Here is a 20184-nt window from a genome sequence, read left to right as displayed (position 1 = left end):
TTAAAAGTAACCATCATTCAAATACTACTCACTGGCCTATGTAAAATTGGTCATCTCAGTTTGGTTCTGTCAGTGATTCCACATCACATCACATAGACGGTCGTTGAGTGAATCAACAAAACAAAAAATCTAGGACTCAACAAGCACAGAGAACAAACTATCTTCCCATCCTAGAGTTGGTCCCCAACGAACTGGGGTGGTGAATGAGCACTAATATGACCATGAAAGTTCAGACTGCTAATCAATAGTGCATAAAGAAAGACTGCTATTTAGATATGTCTTTAGGCTATAACTGGAAGAAACTGAGTAGATAGATCTTATAATCTACTTAACAGTAGAGAATTATAAATTTAATTAAACTACTTTCACTGCCTCACTAGAACAAAGAAGATAAATAGTCTGAGAGCAATTCCGAGGGCAAGTTAATGATAAAGTAAGGACGGAGTCTTTTAACTGTTAAAAATCTACAAAATCAGAATTTCAATGATGTCACCCTTTGTGACATGGCAGGGGAGACTCGCTGCCCACCCAACCACCTTCCAACTTCAAGTATCCTGTTCGTGGAAATGTTGATAAAAAGTCATCAGAAATGAATTGAGGAGAGTGGCATTCAAAAGCCACTCCCCTCAAACATAAGGGTACCAACACAACAAACCTAGACCAATTATATAAATATATATTCAAGAAAATGTTTAAAAATCAACTTTTTAAATTATAATTTAACATATGCATGTCAAATATGTTGCCCTCACAAAGTTAAATTGTGGCCCTTGACTGACAGTACGGTGTTATAAGTTAATGCTAAGAATATGAAACCTGATTAACTCTTTGAATGTTACAAATGACTATAAAGAGGAGTGCTTCAAGTCCATCATCAGCAAAAAGGAAGCAGTTCAGTGGTATTGATTATCAGCTTTATTATGAGATTTTACTACATTATGCTTCCAGACTAAATTCAGAATTAACATGTTTAAGACAACCCTACCTGCCATTCCTTTAGCTTCTGGTCATACTTTTCAGTACGTCCTTCCTCAATATCAATACTATCTTTGATTGGTTTCATTTCTTTTTCAGTTTCATTCACCTGAAATGTTTAAAAGAAAGACTGAAGTATACAACACATCAATCAAGGTAATTTGAAGATAAATTAAGTGAACTTCAGTTGAAGAAAAAGATATTTTAACAAGAAAGTTACCACTGCCCAGGCCATTTTGTGTTTCAAAGCCTCTAGGTTGGTTTCCATTTCACTCACAAACGCAATACTTTTGTAGCGCTCCTCTTTCTCGACATAGTGCTGCTTAAGATCTTGAAGACGCTAAAAAAAGTAAAAAGATTCAGATGTTAATGAGCGTAAAAGATTGTTGGTCTAATATGGAATTGTAGAAGGATAATTTTTTAAAAGTTTAAACTGACTCAGATTAATCAATTTAAGCAACCCAGCTAAACTATATTACAAGTTGATAGTTAATTTATGGTGCAACTGTATTTTACAATGGGTAATATCTGTATTTCTTATATTATTTCAGTGTCCATGAGTGTAGTAATTAACCTTTACATACCCCTACTCCTTGTTCTATCTGTTCATGAGTTCTTGACTTAGTTTGCATAATGTATGAATAATCAGCTTTCATCTGCTCCAGCTGGGTTGCTTTCATAAAGAACTAAAACCAAAGAAGAGAGAGATCGAAACTTCAGCTTTGGTAAAACTGTGTAAAGCGAATTAAGTGGATTTTAACAAACTGCTATAAAACGTGCACCCATCCTACACAATTCCCACAGTCCCACACCACCATTACCCAGACCTACCAATAGCCATCTCCTCAGAGGCTGGGGAGTAAAAGTAAGCTTTCCAACGTGTTTTGAAGGCTGTCAAAGGCAATTAACTTTTTTTTTTTTAAATTATTTTTCAAAGCCATTGGTAAATCCTTTACACAAATTTGAAACAAATATATTCCCACTTAAATCATATTTTTCTGAATATAACTCTGCTTTCATTCGATTGCATGCAACAACCTCACAGAAGTTTTAAAAATTAAACATGACTGAACAGGAACTGTATTTTACAATATTTTATTTAAATGCCATTGATCCTGCTTAGCTTACCTTGTATTTGTCACCTTCATTTTTAGACTGTAAGAAATGCTTGCTCATCTCTTGGGTTAAAACAGACACAGGATTATCTACCTGTAAAACAACACATTTATAAACAATAGAAATATTTTAAACTGAGTTAATATTAATGAAAGCACATTGACAGAAATGGGAAATGAGATCTTCATTTTTCCTACATTCCTCTGTCAAACTGACTAAGTCATGACCTGGAGGAGCCACATCTAAAGGAGAGACATTAGTCCAGTCTTCTTGTTCATTAAACTGGCTGCTGAGTCTTCCAAGGCACACAGTAAGGCAAAAAGAGGTACACCGAGGGAGTAGTGTTTATGACAAGTATATCTACACTACGAAATTAGGTTGATTTTATAGAAGTCGATTTTTAGAAATCGATTTTATACAGTCCACACTAAGCACATTAAGTCGGCAGAGTGCATCCTCACTACCATGGCTAGCATCAACTCATGGAATGGTGCACTGTGGGTAGCTATCCCACAGTGCCTGCAGTCTCCGCCGCCCATTGGAATTCTGGGTTAAGTTCCCAATGCCTGATGGAGCAAAAACATTGTCGTGGGTGGTTTTGGGTACATGTTGTCAGTCGCCCATCCCTCCGTGAAAGCAACGGCAGATAATCGTTTTGCGCCTTTTTTCCTGGATTACCCATGCAGACACCATAGCACGGCAAGCATGGAGCCCGCTCAGCTCATTGTCACCGCTGCTGTTGTGAGCATTGTAAACACCTCATACATTATCCTGGAGTATATGCAGAACCGGGCTAAGAAATGCCAGCACGAGGAGGATTTTGATGAGGACATAGACACAGACATTCCTGAAAGCATGGGTGTGGCAACTGGGACATCATGGCGGCACTGGGGCTGGTTGATACAGTGGAACGCCGATTCTGGGCCAAGCAAACAGGCAAAGACTGGTGGGATTGCACAGTGTTGCGGGTATGAGATTATTCACAGTGGCTGCGAAACTTTCGCATGCGTAAATACACTTTCCTGGAACTCTGTGAGTTGCTTTCCCCACACCCTGAAGCGCAGGAATACCAAGATGAGAGCTGCCCTGACAGTTGAGAAGTGAGTGGTGATAGCCCTGTGGAAGCTTGCAACGTCTGACTGCTACCGGTCAATCAGGAATCAATTTGGAGTGGGCAAGTCTACTGTAGGGGTTACGGTGATCCAAGTAGCCAATGCAATCATTGACATTCTGTTATCACGGGTAGTGACTCTGGGAAATGTGCAGGTCATACTGGATGGCTTTGCTGCAATGGAGTTCCCTAACTGTGGTGGGGCGATAGACGGAACACATATCCCCATCTTGGCACTGGACCACCTTGCCAACCAGTATACATTCAGCAAGGGGTACTTCTCAATGGTGCTGCAAGCACTGGTGGATCACAAGGGACGTTTCACCGACATCAATGTGGGATGGCTGGGAAAGGTGCATGACTGGGTGCGGGCTGTTCGAGCAGCTGCAAGAAGGGATTTACTATCCAGACCAGAAAATTACCATTGCGGATGTTGAAATACTAACAGTTATCCTTGGGGACCCACCCTACCCCTTGCTCCCACGGCTCATGAAGCCTTACACAGGCAGCCTGGACAGTAGAGTAAGGAGCAGTTCAACTATAGGCTGAGCAAGTGCAGAATGGTGGTAGAATGTGCCTTTGGATGTTTAAAAGTTCGCTAGCGCTGTTTGTTGAGTAGGTCAGATCTCAGCGCAAACAACATCCCCATTGTTATTGCTGCTTGCTGTGTGCTCCATAATATCTGAGAGAGTAAAGGGAAGACGTTTATGGCGGGATGGGAGGTTGAGGCAAATCGCCTGGTGTCAAGGTGTCAACCCCACCCTGAACTTTAGGGTACAGATGTGGGGACCTGCATGAGATAACCCCTAATCTTTTTTACCAGCTTAGATCTAGTAGCTGCCACCACCAAATAGTTTAAACAAACGTTTATGGGAGAGTCATTTGGAAACTCTGTCTTCCCCCCAAATATTTCCCCTGTCTTTATCCCACTTTTCCTGGCAGGACTGAGACTGATTCAACTCCCACCAATTCCTAGTAAGCCCAGATCCAAAAAAAACCCCTTGGATCTTAAAACAAGGAAAAATCAATCAGGTTCTTAAAAGAAGACTTTTAATTAAAGAAAAAGGGTGAAAGGAATACCTCTGTGACATTAGCATGCAAGCTACTCTCACAGACAACAGATTCAAAACACAGAGGATGTCCCTCTGGGCAAAAACTTAAAGTTACACAAAAGAAACCCAATTTGATTCTCCCTCTTATACAAAACAAAGTCACAAAAGAAAATAAACAATCTAATAAAGGGGTCAGCAACCTTTAAGAAGTGGTGTGCCGAGTCTTCATTTCTTCACTCTAATTCAAGGTTTCCCGTGCCAGTAATACATTTTAATGTTTTTAGGTCTCTTTCTATAAGTCTATAATATAGAACTAAACTATTGTTGTATGTAAATAAGGCTTTTTAAAATGTTTAAGAAGCTTCATTTAAAATTAAAATGCCGAGCCCCCAGACTGGTGGCCAGGAGGTGGGCAGCGTGAGTGCCACTGAAAATCAGCTCACGTGCTGCCTTTGGCACCCGTGCCATAGGTTGCCTACCCCGATCTAATACATTCCTTCTCTAAACACTTACTACTCTTAAGAAATCTTAGATGGCTGATTTCTGGATCCTTTACTCCGGCACAAACTTTCTCTGAACAGACCAAGACTGATTTCCCTCCTCCCTCTTTGAAAACATCTTGTCCCCCCATTGGTTCCTCTGGTCAGGTGTCAGCTAGGCTATGTGAACTTCTTAACCCTTTACAAGTAAAAGAGGAATTAACCCTGGACTGTCTGTTTATGACACCTGGAATCTGATTTTGAGCAGCCAGACACCAGGGCGATTAGAAAAGTACAGCAAGGAATGCTGCGCATCAGAGAGGCTTTGAAAACCAGTTTCATGACTGGCCAGGCTTCGGTGTGACAGTTGTGCATGTTTCTCCTTGATGCAAACCCCCCCCTTTGTTGATTTTAATTCCCTGTAAGCCAACCAACCTCCCCGCTTCAAAATAAAATAACTATTGTTTTGAAACCATGCATTCTTTCTTAATTAAAAAAAAAAATGAGATAACGAACAAGGTATCCAGTGTCTCCCTTTTGGTCCATGCTGGAGCTCGTTTGTGATTCTGGGGGGACTACATGGTTACCAGTGCTCCCGCCAGGCTGACCAAACAGGAAATGAAATTCAAAAGTTCCCGGGGCTTTTCCTGTGTACCTGGCTAGTGCATCAGAGTTCAAAGTGCTGTCCAGAGCGGTCACAATGGAGCACTCTGTGATAGCTCCCGGAGGCCAATACCGTCAATTTGTATCTGCACTACCCCAAATTCAACCCAGCAAGGTCGATTTTAGCGCTAATCCCCTCGCCAGGGAGGAATACTGAAGTTGATTTTAAAAGCCCTTTAGGTCGACAGAATGGGGTTGGTTGTATGAACGCAGACATTTTAAAATCGACCTAACACAGCTAAATTTGACCTAATCCCATAGTGTAGACCAGGCCGACGTGAACACTGGCTACTAGGAAGTGAAATGAAGGTAAACATGTATGCGGGGAGGGGGATGGAGGAGGTATGATTAAATAGACTATTGAACAGCTGTAGAGTGTCATGATTTTCTCCACGATTGATCTGGAATCAATTCTATATGAGTGAAATAAAGATAAGACTCCATCTTCAGTTCCACAAACCGTTCAGCACATTCCAAAAAATTATACTTGGCATGGAAATTCCAATAAAATCAGTACAATATTTGTATTAAGTTGTAACATACTAAAGATTTTCTTTGCACATGTTGAATATGTGTTGCTGTAAAACATTTTACAGTGTTGTGCATAGTAGTGCATATTATTCTTCCCTGAATCACTTATCAGGAAGAAAACTAACCAAATAGGTCTCTGCTAGAACAGGCTGATCTACAGACCCTCTGCAGAAAGTAACATAAGATACTATAATGATCTCCAATTACTGTAGAACCTCCGAGTTATGAACACCTCGGGAATGGAGGTTGTTCATAACTCTGAACAAAACTTTATGGTTGTTCTTTCAAAAGTTTACAACTGAACATTGACTTAATACAGCTTTGAAACTTTACTATGCAGAAGAAAAATGCTGCTTTCCCTTTATTTTTTTTAGTAGTTTACATTTAACAGTACTGTACTGTATTTGCTTATTTTTTGGTGTCTGTTACTGCCTGATTGAGTACTTCTAGTTCTAAATGAGGTGTGTGGTTGACTGATCAGTTCATACCTCTGGTGTTCATAATTCTGAGGTTCTACTGTATGGATGAAATAACAGGCATCAATACATAAGCTAGGAATTCCCAGAACAGCATGACTGAATCCCAAACATTAGGTCACATCTGGTTTGCTTATATTGTTTATCCAACCTCTATAGCAAATTCATACCCTGCAGAATGCAAATTTTCTGTTTTTCCTTTTCAAACCTGAGTTTCTAGCCACTGCCTGTGAAGATAACCTTTTGAATGTGATCTGATGTACCACTGTGCTAGTATGAACTAGTGCCCTCGTTTATCAAAATGGAGCATGCTTTATCAAAAATGTTCAGTTTGCTTCTACAAGTAATGTAGAACTCTAACAAATATTTCAGCAATTACCTGTATATTAAAGTGATCCAGTATTGCAGTAAGTTCGTCTTTCTTAGAAGAAATTAATGTCCCTGAAGATATTAAAAAAAAAAATGAAAAAGCCCATATCAGTTTAGATCCAAAATCATAGATAAGTAAAAAAAAATTATAGCTTGCTATATTGTGACTGAATGCATCACTGTATTCACACACTCCACACTATTCTAATAATCTTTGTACAAAATATACCTTGTGAGATATCACTTGAAAACTAATAGCTCACTGGTCAATGTATGCAGCAACATTACTTAAAGTTATTAACATAATATTATGTACAGTTTTTAACAAACTGAATTTATGACTGGAATACATGTACCAGACAAGACTAGGAAGTGGCTAAACCAGTTTCTCAAAGACAAAGGACAAGTTGATGCCTCTAGCCAGGTGTCAAAGTTGATTGGCAATAACCTGGCAAGTGACCATTCTTCAGCAATACGGGACAGAAACACATCAATGTACATTTTATTAAACAACAACATGGAACCTCTTTCACTATTAAGCTCCATATCTCCATCTTCACAGTAATAAGGAACTTTATCGAGGGGTAATGCTCAGGAAAATGAATTTCATAGGGTGACTGAACTATAAAAGTGAGGGGCAAACACCCTCTCCCGTCCCCCACAATGGATTCGCTCTTTTTTCCTCTCCCTATCTTTCTCACTTACGCTTTCACCTAAGATGACAAAGGACCCAGCCTTTAGGAAGGGGTTCAGACCTGAGAATTTGGTCAATAATGTTGCTGAGAACTGGTGGTAAGGATTTTATCTGGGACCAAATCTAGTTTTTTAAGTTTTAGTTACTAGAAAGTGTTTTATATTTATTTCCCTTGGAATCACTTCTAACACCTTATACTTGTACTGTCTTAAAATCTCTCCTTGTACTTAAATAAACTCATTTAATTCTTTAATCAAAACTAATCCACTGCTGTGTTTAAACTGAACTGTTTAGGTAACTCCAATTAAAAAGAATACTGTTGAATATTAAACCCTTACGAGGGCAATGAACCTCTAATATCTGAACTGTCCAGGAGAGGACTAGACAATGCAGAACGTGTTTTTTGGGAAAACTCAGGCCTGGGAGTATGTTGGGGTCACCCTGCAAGTGGCAATCAAGGCTGGCAGAAGCCAGAGTGTGACTGGAGTACTGCTGGCAAGCTGGAGCATACAGACACTCAAGATGTGACCTGCATGCTGACTGGCTGTTTGTGAGGGGGCTCAGGTTGGGAGATACGGCAGCAAAATATTGTGAGGCACCCAAGGTTGCAAGACAGATGGTGACACAACCTCTCACTAGTCAGAATGTGACACGTCCTACTTAGTATTTCTTAATTAATGTAAGAATATGGCTAATAATTTCACAGTACTGTTAAAGTCACTTTGACATTCAGAGCACTGGGCAGAAATCACATCACATCAACACCCACCGCGGGCCTTCGCGATGCTTTGTTTTAATTAAACAGTCGGATTCCCCTGGTCCACACCAGTTCTAAGTCAGCTGCTAGGCGCCGGCCGAGGCGGAACGCCGGCCCCCCTCGTCCCCGCGGATGGGGGAGAGGCGAGCGACGCCCGCCGCAGCTGGGGCGATCCACAGGAAGGGCCCGGCTCGCGTCCAGAGTCGCCGCCGCCCCCCGGGAGAGGGGCGGCGCCTCGCCCAGCCACAGCTCGCGCCCAGCCCCACTTCGCGCCCCAGCCCGACCGACCCAGCCCTTAGAGCCAATCCTTATCCCGAAGTTACGGATCCGGCTTGCCGACTTCCCTTACCTACATTGTTCTAACATGCCAGAGGCTGTTCACCTTGGAGACCTGCTGCGGATATGAGTACGGCGCAGCGCGAGATTTACACCATCTCCCCCGGATTTTCAAGGGCCAGCGAGAGCTCACCAATACAGAAATGAAAATATGCTACTAGAAAGATATTAAGCTTTACTTTTTAAAATAATGGACGTTATATTTTTTATTTATTTTATTGTTCAAGCACCTCTCTCTCTCAGAACCAGTATCGAAAAACTAGCTAACTAGCTAACTTTTGAATTTTCATTGGCTCCCAGGAAATACCTAATCCTTCACAAATATACAAAAGACAGTAATGAAAATATTTTTTCAAATGCTTTAAAATCGAAAATAAAACAAAGTATTGCCAAACCTGTTTTGCTTTTCAGCTTATAGCTACGACTTCCATCCATGCTAATGTGTTGAGTCACAATAATAGAACTGCCATATACTTCTGGTTTAAATGCATCTTTACCTCTGTTTCTTAATGTTATCGAAACATCTGCAGAACTAAATAAACAGTAACTTAAAATATCTGAGTTTGAATCATTCAAGATAAAGAAATAGACTTTCCACCAATAGATTTTCAATTCCTGTTTAGGCCACAACCGAAAGTTAGTTGGATCTGTTTCATACTAACTGTAGGTCAACACAGAACTACTGTGGTACTATGTTTGCACAGGAGAGTTTGAGTTCCAAAGCAGAAAGTTCTATAGGCCAAACTGAGATGCATGACCAGAGCTGTCTGAGCTCTATGTCTGGATCTAACCATCATACTAGATCTTTACTTTTATGAGCACTCAACTATAGTACCATGTAAAACATAACGTTAAAAAAGGCTTTAAGTAGTATGTTAACAGAAAGTTTAAATCTATCTGAAAGGGGAGGATGCAGACTGGCAGTGCTGCAACAATTTTAGATGCTCTGATATGAGAGCAAAAGGCCTTTTGTGTCTGCCCAACTCAGTGATATAGTGATAAATCAAATAATAGATAACTGAATTTCTACTTTGGGGGCTGAGAGGAACATTAATCATCAGCTCTGGGTATCGGACAACCCATTCCAGACTAAAATAAAGTTGCCACTGCAGAAGGGGATAAATAGGCTGCTCAAAGTAAAGGAAAGAGTTTAAAGAAAGTTCAGTACTTATGGGCATTCTTTAAAATATTTAAGTTATCTTAGAACTGACGACTGAGAGGAAATGAAATTTCTATTTATATAGCAGTTAAAGACAGTGACTAAATTACAAATTAATTTAAAAAATTTAGTAGTTTCAGATATCACACCGAAGTCCAACCTACTAATTTTTATTATTTTAAAATCACGCATTTCTATATTTTTAAAACCGTTTCTGATCCTGATGCTCTATAAAAGGCACAATAAAGCAAAAGGGAAAACTAAGGACTTTGTAACTCAATGGACCAAACTAACTTTAACATCAAACTAACAGCCCACCTCAAACACATCAATACACAGTTTCGCTTACGTCTCTCCATCTTTCACAAATACTTTCAAAGAGGATCCTCTGTTAGTTGTGGTAGCTTTTCCCCCAAGACCAACAATAAGAGCAGTTAATACAGCACTCTTCCCACCTGAAAAAGCAAACAAGCAATCTTTCTATAAAACAGTAATGTCTTCTATTTATACAATTCAATTATAGTGTATATAATTTTAGCCAAACCTGCACACATCTAAGTCAGACTAATAAAGCTGAAAATAGACTTTAAGAATATCTATTGTAAAAGATATGATAGAAGCACACACCAACCGTTCCAATGTTGGCAAAATACACCTCTACCCTGATATAACGCTGTCCTCGGGAGCCAAAAAATCTTACCGCGTTATAGGTGAAACCGCGTTATATCGAACTTGCTTTGATCTGCCAGAGTGTGCAGCCCCGCCCCCTCGGAGCAATGCTTTACCGCATTATATTCAAATTCATGTTATATCGGGAAGAGGTATATTACCGCTTTTCCAGTTTTTATTCCACAAAAAGCTTTCTAAAGTTCAATGTATTCAAACTGAGGTGAAAAGAATATCCCTAATTTTGTCTCCCGACATGTCAAGTAGTTCATGTCCAAATTTGAGAAGTAGTGTTTGTGCATTTTGTTTTTCCAAAGCCATACTAAAATGTTTTACAGAACAAAAAGAATTCAAAGATCACTATTTTAAGTATGAAAATAAGTTTCTGCAGTGTCTGCAATCCTAACATTGCAGTGCTACACTAGGACAGAACACACAGAGCACAAAAGTGACTAGAAATGCAAGTTGAGGCAACTAGTTATTTTTCTATTTGTTGACTGTCCAAGCAGGTGAAATGCACAAGAAAAATTTAAATTTATTTGTTTTACCTAACATCCATATTTTAAATTGTGAATGAAGGACAGAATCTTACTAAAAACCTGATTTGAAAAAACCCAAATAAAAGAAAAAAATCAGGCATTTTAGCCCCTAGAAGAAAGTAACAATGTGTTTAACAAGTTATTTTCCAGAGCTTGAACGTACAAGAGTTCAGTTCATACTGACTTTTTACCTCTAATCACAAAATAATTTTCAGAGAACAAGAATTAAGACAAATCATGCACCAGATAAAGTTCTCTCAACTTTTATATATTTTGGATCTGTTCTGAAAGTAGTGAGTCAACCAGTTGGAAGGGACCTTGAGAGGTCATCTAGTCCAGTCCCCTGCACTCATGGCAGGACTAAGGATTATCATTCTAGACCATCCCTGACCAGTGTTTATCTAATCTGCTCTTAAAAATCTCCAATTATGGAGATTCCACAACTTCCCTAGGCAATTTAGTCCAGTGCTTAATTACCCTGACAGTTAGGAAGTTTTTTCCTAATTCTAACCTAAACCACCATGGCTGCAATTTAAGACCATTGCTTCTTGTTCTGCCCTCAGAGGTTAAGGAGAATAATTTTTTTCCCTCCACCTTGTAACAACCTTTTATGTGCTTGAAAACAGTTCTGTCCTTCCGAGCCTTCTCTTCTCTAAACTAAACAAACCCAGTTTTTTAAATCTTCCCTCACAGGTCACGTTTTCCAGACTTTTAATCATTTTTGTGCTCTTCTCTGGACTTTCTCTGATTTGTCCACGTTTCCTGAAATGTGGCACCCAGAACTGGACACATTACTCCAGTTCAGGCCTAATCGACATGGAGTAGAGCAGAATAATTACTTCTCGTGCCTTGCTTACAACACTCCTGCTATTATATCCCAAAATTATGTTCATTTCGCAAGAGTGTTACACTGTTGACTCATATTTAGCCTGTGGTCCACTATGACACCCAAGTACCCCTTCCTAGGCCATCATTCCCCATTTTGAACATAAAATAAGAACATAAGAACGGCTGTACCGGGTCAGACCAAAGGTCCATCTAACCCAGTATCTGTCTACCGACAGTGGCCAATGCCAGGTGCCCCAGAGGGAGTGAACCTAACAGGCAATGATCAAGTGATCTCTCTCCTGCCATCCAGCTCCATCCTCTGATGAACAGAGGCTAGGGACACCATTCTTTACCCATCTGGCTAATAGCCATTTATGGACTTAGCCACCATGAATTTATCCAGTTCCCTTTTAAACATTGTTATAGTCCTAGCCTTCACAACATCCTCAGGTAAGGAGTTCCACAAGTTGACTGTGCGCTGCGTGAAGAACTTCCTTTTATTTGTTTTAAACCTGCTGCCTATTAATTTCATTTGGTGACCCCTAGTTCTTGTATTATGGGAATAAGTAAATAACTTTTCCTTATCCACGTTCTCCACATCACTCATGATTTTATATACCTCTATCATATCCCCCCTTAGTCTTCTCTTTTCCAAGCTGAAGAGTCCTAGCCGCTTTAATCTTTCCTCGTATGGTACCCTCTCCAAACCCCTAATCATTTTAGTTGCCCTTTTCTGAACCTTTTCTAGTGCTAGAATATCTTTTTTGAGGTGAGGAGACCACATCTGTACACAGTATTCGAGATGCGGGCGTACCATGGATTTATATAAGGGCAATAATATATTCTCAGTCTTATTCTCTATCCCCTTTTTAACGATTCCTAACATCCTGTTTGCTTTTTTGACCGCCTCTGCACACTGCGTGGACATCTTCAGAGAACTATCCACGATGACTCCAAGATCTTTTTCCTGACTCGTTGTAGCTAAATTAGCCCCCATCATATTGTATGTATAGTTGGGGTTATTTTTTCCAATGTGCATTACTTTACATTTATCCACATTAAATTTCATTTGCCATTTTGTTGCCCAATCACTTAGTTTTGTGAGATCTTTTTGAAGTTCTTCACAATCTGCTTTGGTCTTAACTATCTTGAGTAGTTTAGTATCATCTGCAAACTTTGCCACCTCACTGTTTACCCCTTTCTCCAGATCATTTATGAATAAATTGAATAGGAATGGTCCTAGGACTGACTCTTGGGGAACACCACTAGTTACCCCTCTTCATTCTGAGAATTTACCATTAATTCCTACCCTTTGTTCCCTGTCTTTTAACCAGTTCTCAATCCATGAAAGGACCTTCCCTTTTATCCCATGACAACTTAATTTACGTAAGAGCCTTTGGTGAGGGACTTGTCAAAGGCTTTCTGGAAATCTAAGTACACTATGTCCACCGGATCCCCCTTGTCCACATGTTTGTTGACCCCTTCAAAGCTTTGTAGGTTGCAAATGATTGTTCCTTCCTAAGTGGAGTACTTTGCATTTGTCCTTACTGAATTTCATCCTATTTACTTCAGATCATTTCTCCAGTTTGTCCAGATCATTTTCAATTATAATCCTATCCTCCAAAGCACTTGCAACTCCTCCCAGCTTGGTATCATCTGCAAACTTTATAAGTGTACTCTCTATGACATTATCTAAATCAGGGGTCGGCAACCTTTCAGAAGTTGTGTGCCGAATATTCATTTATTCGCTCTGATTTAAGGTTTCACGTGCCAGTAATACATTTTAACGGTTTTAGAAGGTCTCTTTCTAAAAGTCTATAATATAGAACTAAACTATTGTTGTACGTAAAGTAAATAAGGTTTTTAAAATGTTTAAGAAGTTTCAATTAAAATTAAATTAAAATGCAGAGCTCCCCGGATTGATGGCCAGGACCCAGGCAGTGTGAGTGCCACTGAAAATCAGCTCGCGTGCCACCTTCGGCACCCATGCCATAGGTTGCCTACCCCGATCTAAATAATTGATGAAGATATTGAACAGAACCAGAACTGATCCCTACAGGACCCCAATCGTTATGCCTTTCCAGCATGACTATGAACCACTAATGATTACTCTCTGGGAACAGTTTTCCAACTAGTTATGCATTCACCTCCATCTAGGCTGCATTTCCTTTGTTTAAGAGAAGGTCATGCGAGACAGTATCAAAAGCCTTACTAAAATCAAGATATACCACATCTACCACTTCCCCCCGTAACCCGTATTGTCCTTATTTCCCTTTTTATAGATGTGCACTATATTTGCCCTTTTCCAGTCCTCTGCAATCTTTCCAGTCTTCCATGACTTTTCAAAGATAATCACTAATGGCTTAGATATCTTCTCAGTCAACTCCTTGAGGTTTCTAGGATGTATTTAATCAGCTGAGAACATTTTGAGTGGTAATTATGGGCTAAGTATGCATGGAAGAATTAGATTTTTATAGGTAAATGTTGATAAATGTCAATTTCACATATGCACCCAAATAGATGAATATTATCGATGGAAGTATGTTTTCAAAATTTACAGATGGGCAAAGCAAGAAAAATGCTGCTTGAGAACTTAGAATTTGATCTGAGGTTACAGAGTTACTATAATTTGATAAACAATGTTGACAATTTGTATTTTCATGGTTATAAAGCTTTAACTTTTTTAACTTAACATCTGTCTGTCTGATCTCCTCTCCATCGTCTTATCCCGCAGTATCCTTCAAATGAAAATTTAAGTCAATAAAAACTGAAAAAATGATTAAAACTCAGTTTTGTGCAACTGTGAAAATTTTAAATAGATAAAAATTAAAAATGCTTAAAAATATTATCCATCAAAATTATATATTGTTTTAAAAAAAATCATTCTGCCAAACCTAGTGCTAAGTTAAAGAAATGAAAGCATGTCCTCTGGAATGGTAGTCGAAGGGACAAACAAATGTTTAGCATACCTAGCATATAAATACCTTGCAACACTGGCTACAACAGTGCCATGCTAATCCCTGTTCTCACTTTCAGGTAACTTTGTAAATAAGAGGCAGGCAGCATTATCTCCCATAATTGTAAACAGGCTTGTTTGTCTTAGAGATTGGGTGAACATGCAGTAGGATTGAATAGACTTGTAGGCTCTAAAGTTTTACATGGTTTTGTTTCTGAGTGCAGTAACAAAAAAATCTAGATTTGTAAAATTGCACTTTCATGATACAGACATTGCACTACAGATTTCTATGAGGTGAATTGAAAAATACTATTTTATCTTTCTTACAGTGCAAATATTTGTAATAAAAAATTACAAGTGAGCACTGTGCACTTGCTATTGTGTTGTAATTGAAATCAGTATATTTGAATATGTAAAAAACATCCACAAATATTTAAATAAATGGTATTCTATTAAAAGTGCAATTAAAACTGCAATTAATCATGGTTTTTTTAATCAGGCAATTAATCACTATTCATTTTTTAAATCATTTGACAGCCCTAGTTATTAATATGATTGTATATTTAATTACCCTAGCCAGGTAGAGTTTATTATCTAACCTTCTTCTCAAATGCTGTTAAGACAATGACAATACTATTCACACCTATATATTGCTTCCTACTGCAACACCACTAACCTGACAATCAATGGAGCAAACAACCCCAAGAAACCTCATGACACTAGATCAGCACCTAAACTCACACAACCACCCCAAATTAAAATGAAATGTCTTCCTGGTACCCAATTATCACACTAACAGACTACCTCACACCAGTATAGAGTGCAAAGCTAGGATAGACATTAAATCAATATAGACGAAGCAGAGACTATACACTAGAAGTGGATAACTGGGAGACAAATAACGGTTCAAACCCAGAGAGGAGAGACATTCATATGTTGGACATTTCAACAGAAAAAAAGACATTTCCACAAATTACCACAAAAAGTAAGGCTTTCTATGAAAAGGTGAGGAAAACAAGAAGCAGCCTAATCCTGGGTGAAAGAAATGCAACTGCAGAGATAATCACAGTACACAGAACCTTGCAGCAGATCCAGAATGGATGACAAAACTCCAAACAGGTTATGAGGCCCGATCCTTGGCAGAATGAAGTAATCTCTGACAGATACAGGAGGATTCTGTCTTTTTCTTGTGCTTTGACAACATTTATTGAATTGAAAATAATGAGAAGTATTACTGAACAAATACAAACTGGAAGGTGCCTATACCCTTTGTTAATGCTCAATCTTTCCCTTGTTTTTTAAACAAACAACGTGACATCAAGAAAAACAAGTAGAAGACTAACATTTTAAATTAGTACGTAACACTACATTCTAGTGAAATTGGGCTGAAAGTTAAGAAATACATATACAACAAAGAACGTTGATCAAAATTAAGTTTAAGTTGTTTTGATAACACCACATAACAGGTCACTATTAACCAATGTTGTTCTGTATAACTAAATTAAAATAACGACATACAGAAACCTCTCTCTATCTTGTTTAGCACTGAGACAAACATTAATGAAAAAGCAGACGTTTGTATAAATAATTGTTTTCCTTTTCTGTAGTTAAAAAGACTTTTTAATGAACTTTGGCTCTAAATATTTAGGAACATATTTAGTTTAGTTTTTGGATAAGTCCCCCAAAAATGCTCCTGAGAGAGAAATGATAAAATTAATACTTACTTCCATTGTTTCCAACCACAAAGTTTACATTGGATCCAAACTGAAAGGGCCCCAACATTGAATGGCACATGAAGTTCTTCAATTGGATGCTTTCAATTATCCCCACTTCCCCCGACGTCTACAGAAATATCATGAAAATGACATAAATCAAACACACAAAATTAATGAAAAAAAATGAAAGTGAGTCACGTAGAATGAGAAATTAAAATGAGAGCATGGTGATAAAATGGCAACGGTAACAAAAGTCACAGATACTTTTGTAGTCAAAACAGGACAACAAACAGATGGAAGGGCTTTACATGATGTATACAAATTACACAACAATATGAAAATGTATAGCTGGTGGTGTAATTCAGTCATAATGTAGTATTAAATGCAAATAGCTATCAAAATGCTTCACTTATCAAAGATAGCTTTAGGGTATATCTACACTGCATACTCCTTTCTCCAGCATGGGTATAAATAGCAGTGTAGATGATGAGTCACTGTGTCGGTGAATAAAGACACTTCCTGAACCCTGTGGGTATGTACCTGAATATGTATCCTATAGGACTCTCTACTTGCCCACACAGTGCCTCCCTATGTACACTGCCATATTTAGCAATGTAGTGTCTTGCTGTTAAGAGTCCTTCCCACAGCAGGGAAAGGCTCTGACAAGAGGGAGGTAGTGGGGAAAGGCTCCAGCAGCTCCCCACTTCTGGGGACACGTGTAGCTACACACAGCAGTGTGGATGCAGTCAGCTTTTCACTGTGGTGTGTAGGTACACAAGAGGTATTCAGTGTATACATAGCCTTACTTTTTCCCCTTTAAGTTACTGAGTCATGAACATCTTACACAGCATGCTTTTATTATTTAACTTCCATGTGGTATAATATTCTTCATACACCATATAGATTTTTTTTTTAGAATAATCTTTACTCTTTTTAAACAACTTTAAAAGTTGGAAGAAGGAGCTGAATTTAGAAGCAGAAGGGCTAATCCAGTGGCAAAATGTTGATATATATTTTGTTAGAAGTAACGGTTTTAAGCATATATAAACGCCACCTATAACTTGAGTTCTTACATCAGACAATGCTGCATTTGAAGAACATTTCTTCTTAAAACATTTTTTCTTAAAATATTTATCTCATTATAACTCAGCTACTCTAGAGAGCAGTAAGGATGGCATTCACCCTCATTTTATTTTAAATTAGCACTTACGTAAAAAATATATTTCAAAAATATGATTCTATTTTGACGGTGTCACGAAGTATTTGGGATACATTTAACAAGCTACAGTGGCTCCAACTGCTCCTTCCGGGTCACTCATTTATCTTTTAAATACTTCCCACAAACCCCCATTTTTTGTGCAACATAAAATCACAACTTGCACAACATATTTGGTTAGTTTTTGGATGACTAACCAAACATTTTATTTCCTTAACTTGGTTGCCTGTTTTTTGCCCTCAGAAGTAGTTATTTTATATAACGCAACTGACTGTGGTTGCCAATGCAAATTAATGATTTTAATTTTAAACAATGCTTAGTTGCCATGAGTATGTATTGCACAAATTATTAAAGTTACATTTAAAAATAGTACTCTTTACTAAATATTCCAAAGAACAACTGGGGACTGCAACAGGCTGTGGAATTTACAAACGGATCAAAACAGAATGCTTCAAGAAATTGTGTAACATTTGCATCTGAATCCGAAGAACAGATCATTATGGTTGACAGCACCCTAAAAAATTATTCCAGAAGAAAGATGTTTCCTCAAATGTAGTAGAGGACAACTGAAGATATGATAGAAACATCACTGGTAGCTTTATTTTCGTATTGTTCCTTCTGCAGCCTACATGCAAGACACATTGCTTTACAATTAACCTGCCTCAAACAGCACTATATTTATACCAGTTTGCTTATTTCCTCTTTTTAAAAACTGTCATTTCTAACAAGACACACATCTTACCGACTGCAAACTGGAATTACTGTCAGATTGCAACTCTGAACGTTCTTCTTCATCAAGCTCATCATTAGATTCATCTGTGTATTCTTGTCTTGGCCTTTTGTGGAGTCCAGGGTTTGAAAAGCTTTCCTCTTTTCTCTTACCCATAAGTACTGAAAAAAGTACAGTAAATTGTAAGTTCCAGTTAGCTAAATGAAAAATATCACAGATTGTAACACACAGGTCTATATCGACATAAAAATATGAATAATCACAAAGAGCAAACAGACAGTATCAGCCCACTTTTGAAGCAATATTGACAAGTCCCAGTAAAACAAAGTGAAAATTACATCAGACAAAAAAATTATTTTTGAAAACCTAACGCTGAGCAAACCCAACAGAGAGACATCAGTGCTGGTACAATTATGGTAATGATGAAAATTGGACTATAAATGGATAGCTCCTATTCAACTTAAGAGGTTTGGTTATGACACTAACCAAGTACACATTGGTACTCTAGAAATAAATACATTCCAGTACAAAGTATGGTTAGCACTACACAAAGCATGGGGGGGAAGCACACTTCTGCATCAAAAAGGAACAATAAAGCTTCAATCATGCAAACACTCATGCACATATTTAATTGTACATATCTAAGCATTCCCCCTAACTTCAGTGGGTCTGCCCAGTAAGTAAAATTAAGCCTGTGCAGAAGTCCTTGCAGGATCCAGAAATGTCAACAGAAATGTCAACAGTTTCAAAATAATTCTCCAATGTTAAAAGATTTCTAACCGGTTAAGTTCTTCTACTCAAGATCTCAACTTTGTATGCCACAGGATTTACTTGAAAAATACCTTTCATGTACATACAGCAAGGGCACAATTCTACAAGTTGCTAAACACCTTGTGCAAGGTGCTTAGAAGCCCTGAACACTGAAGTCAACAGGTGTTAAGAACACTCAGTACTCACCTCTACAGGATAAAGTACTACCTGGCAGACAATGAGTAGTTTTAGATTTTAAAAAAAATACAAAATTACCAGTCTTAAAGAATTTAACATATCCAAAGTTAACAGAGCAAGCTTGCATCCGAAGAAGTGGGTATTCACCCACGAAAGCTCATGCTGCAAAACATCTGTTAGTCTATAAGGTGCCACAGGATTCTTTGCTGCCAGAGCAAGTGAAGTTACTCAGCACATGAGGCTCAAGAAAGAGAAATCCCAAGTGCATACAAGTGGCTCTGTCCATCTGACCATTAAAGACACAGATAACGCAGAGGCTATGCTGAAAGCCATAGTTACACACAGCCTAAGGACAAAAAAACAGTATCAAGGAGGCCTTACACCAGGGTTACATCTGTTCCATCCTACTTCCTGTTTGACTGGAGAGAGATAAGACAACAGATAAAGGCAGAAAACGGTAAAATCACCTCACCTGCTATCAGTAAGGTGGGCTTTCTTTGTCATTGCTGAGACAAAGTCCCCCTTTCATAGATTTCTGAAATGAACCTGATACAGGTTTTAGATGTTGTGTAGAATATAATATTAGAGAATTAGAGTTAACTTAAGTTTGGTTAAAGAAATATGTGCTGTAAAGAAAAACACATACCACTGTTATTTCAAAAATTAGGGTCTAGGAGAACACAGATGCAAGGGAAAAACTGTTGATCAGCAAGAAGGAGCAAAGAGATAAGGAGGAAAGGCCTTGGGAAGACTGGAAATAAAGGTGAATTGTCTCAAATTGTTTTTAGATGAAGTAGATAATTGGCAATAACATCATTTGTTTGTTAAAGGGTATTAAAAAGTAAGGGTTCATTGCTAATACCTGCCT

At 38.4% G+C, this 20184-nt stretch overlaps 2 protein-coding genes across 4 annotated transcripts in view; one reads left to right on the top strand and one right to left on the bottom strand.

Annotated features, from left to right (window-relative positions):
- Positions 1-20184, bottom strand: part of SMC6 (structural maintenance of chromosomes 6) — a 92942-nt gene that overhangs the window by 70976 nt on the left and 1782 nt on the right. For all 3 annotated transcript variants that reach the window (XM_045010213.1, XM_045010214.1, XM_045010212.1), the window contains exons 2-10: positions 18381-18529; positions 16432-16549; positions 10068-10173; positions 8955-9091; positions 6783-6844; positions 2104-2184; positions 1560-1661; positions 1196-1315; positions 986-1084 (exon numbers count right to left, since the gene is read on the bottom strand). In XM_045010213.1, the coding sequence (XP_044866148.1) occupies positions 986-1084; positions 1196-1315; positions 1560-1661; positions 2104-2184; positions 6783-6844; positions 8955-9091; positions 10068-10173; positions 16432-16549; positions 18381-18524 (969 nt within the window). In that variant the 5' untranslated portion in view covers positions 18525-18529. The remainder of the gene's footprint in view (positions 1-985; positions 1085-1195; positions 1316-1559; positions 1662-2103; positions 2185-6782; positions 6845-8954; positions 9092-10067; positions 10174-16431; positions 16550-18380; positions 18530-20184) is intronic.
- GEN1 (GEN1 Holliday junction 5' flap endonuclease) overlaps positions 1113-20184 on the top strand; it is a 49507-nt gene continuing 30435 nt past the window's right edge. Inside the window, exons 1-2 of the mRNA XM_045010218.1 lie at positions 1113-1131; positions 19984-20079. The gene's annotated coding sequence lies outside the window, so the exon portion shown is untranslated. The remainder of the gene's footprint in view (positions 1132-19983; positions 20080-20184) is intronic.

Source organism: Mauremys mutica, chromosome 3 (genome assembly GCF_020497125.1).
Source record: "Mauremys mutica isolate MM-2020 ecotype Southern chromosome 3, ASM2049712v1, whole genome shotgun sequence".
Lineage (NCBI taxonomy): Eukaryota > Metazoa > Chordata > Testudines > Geoemydidae > Mauremys > Mauremys mutica.
Note: the sequence above shows the minus strand (reverse complement) of the source record. Positions and strands in the feature narration are given on the sequence as shown.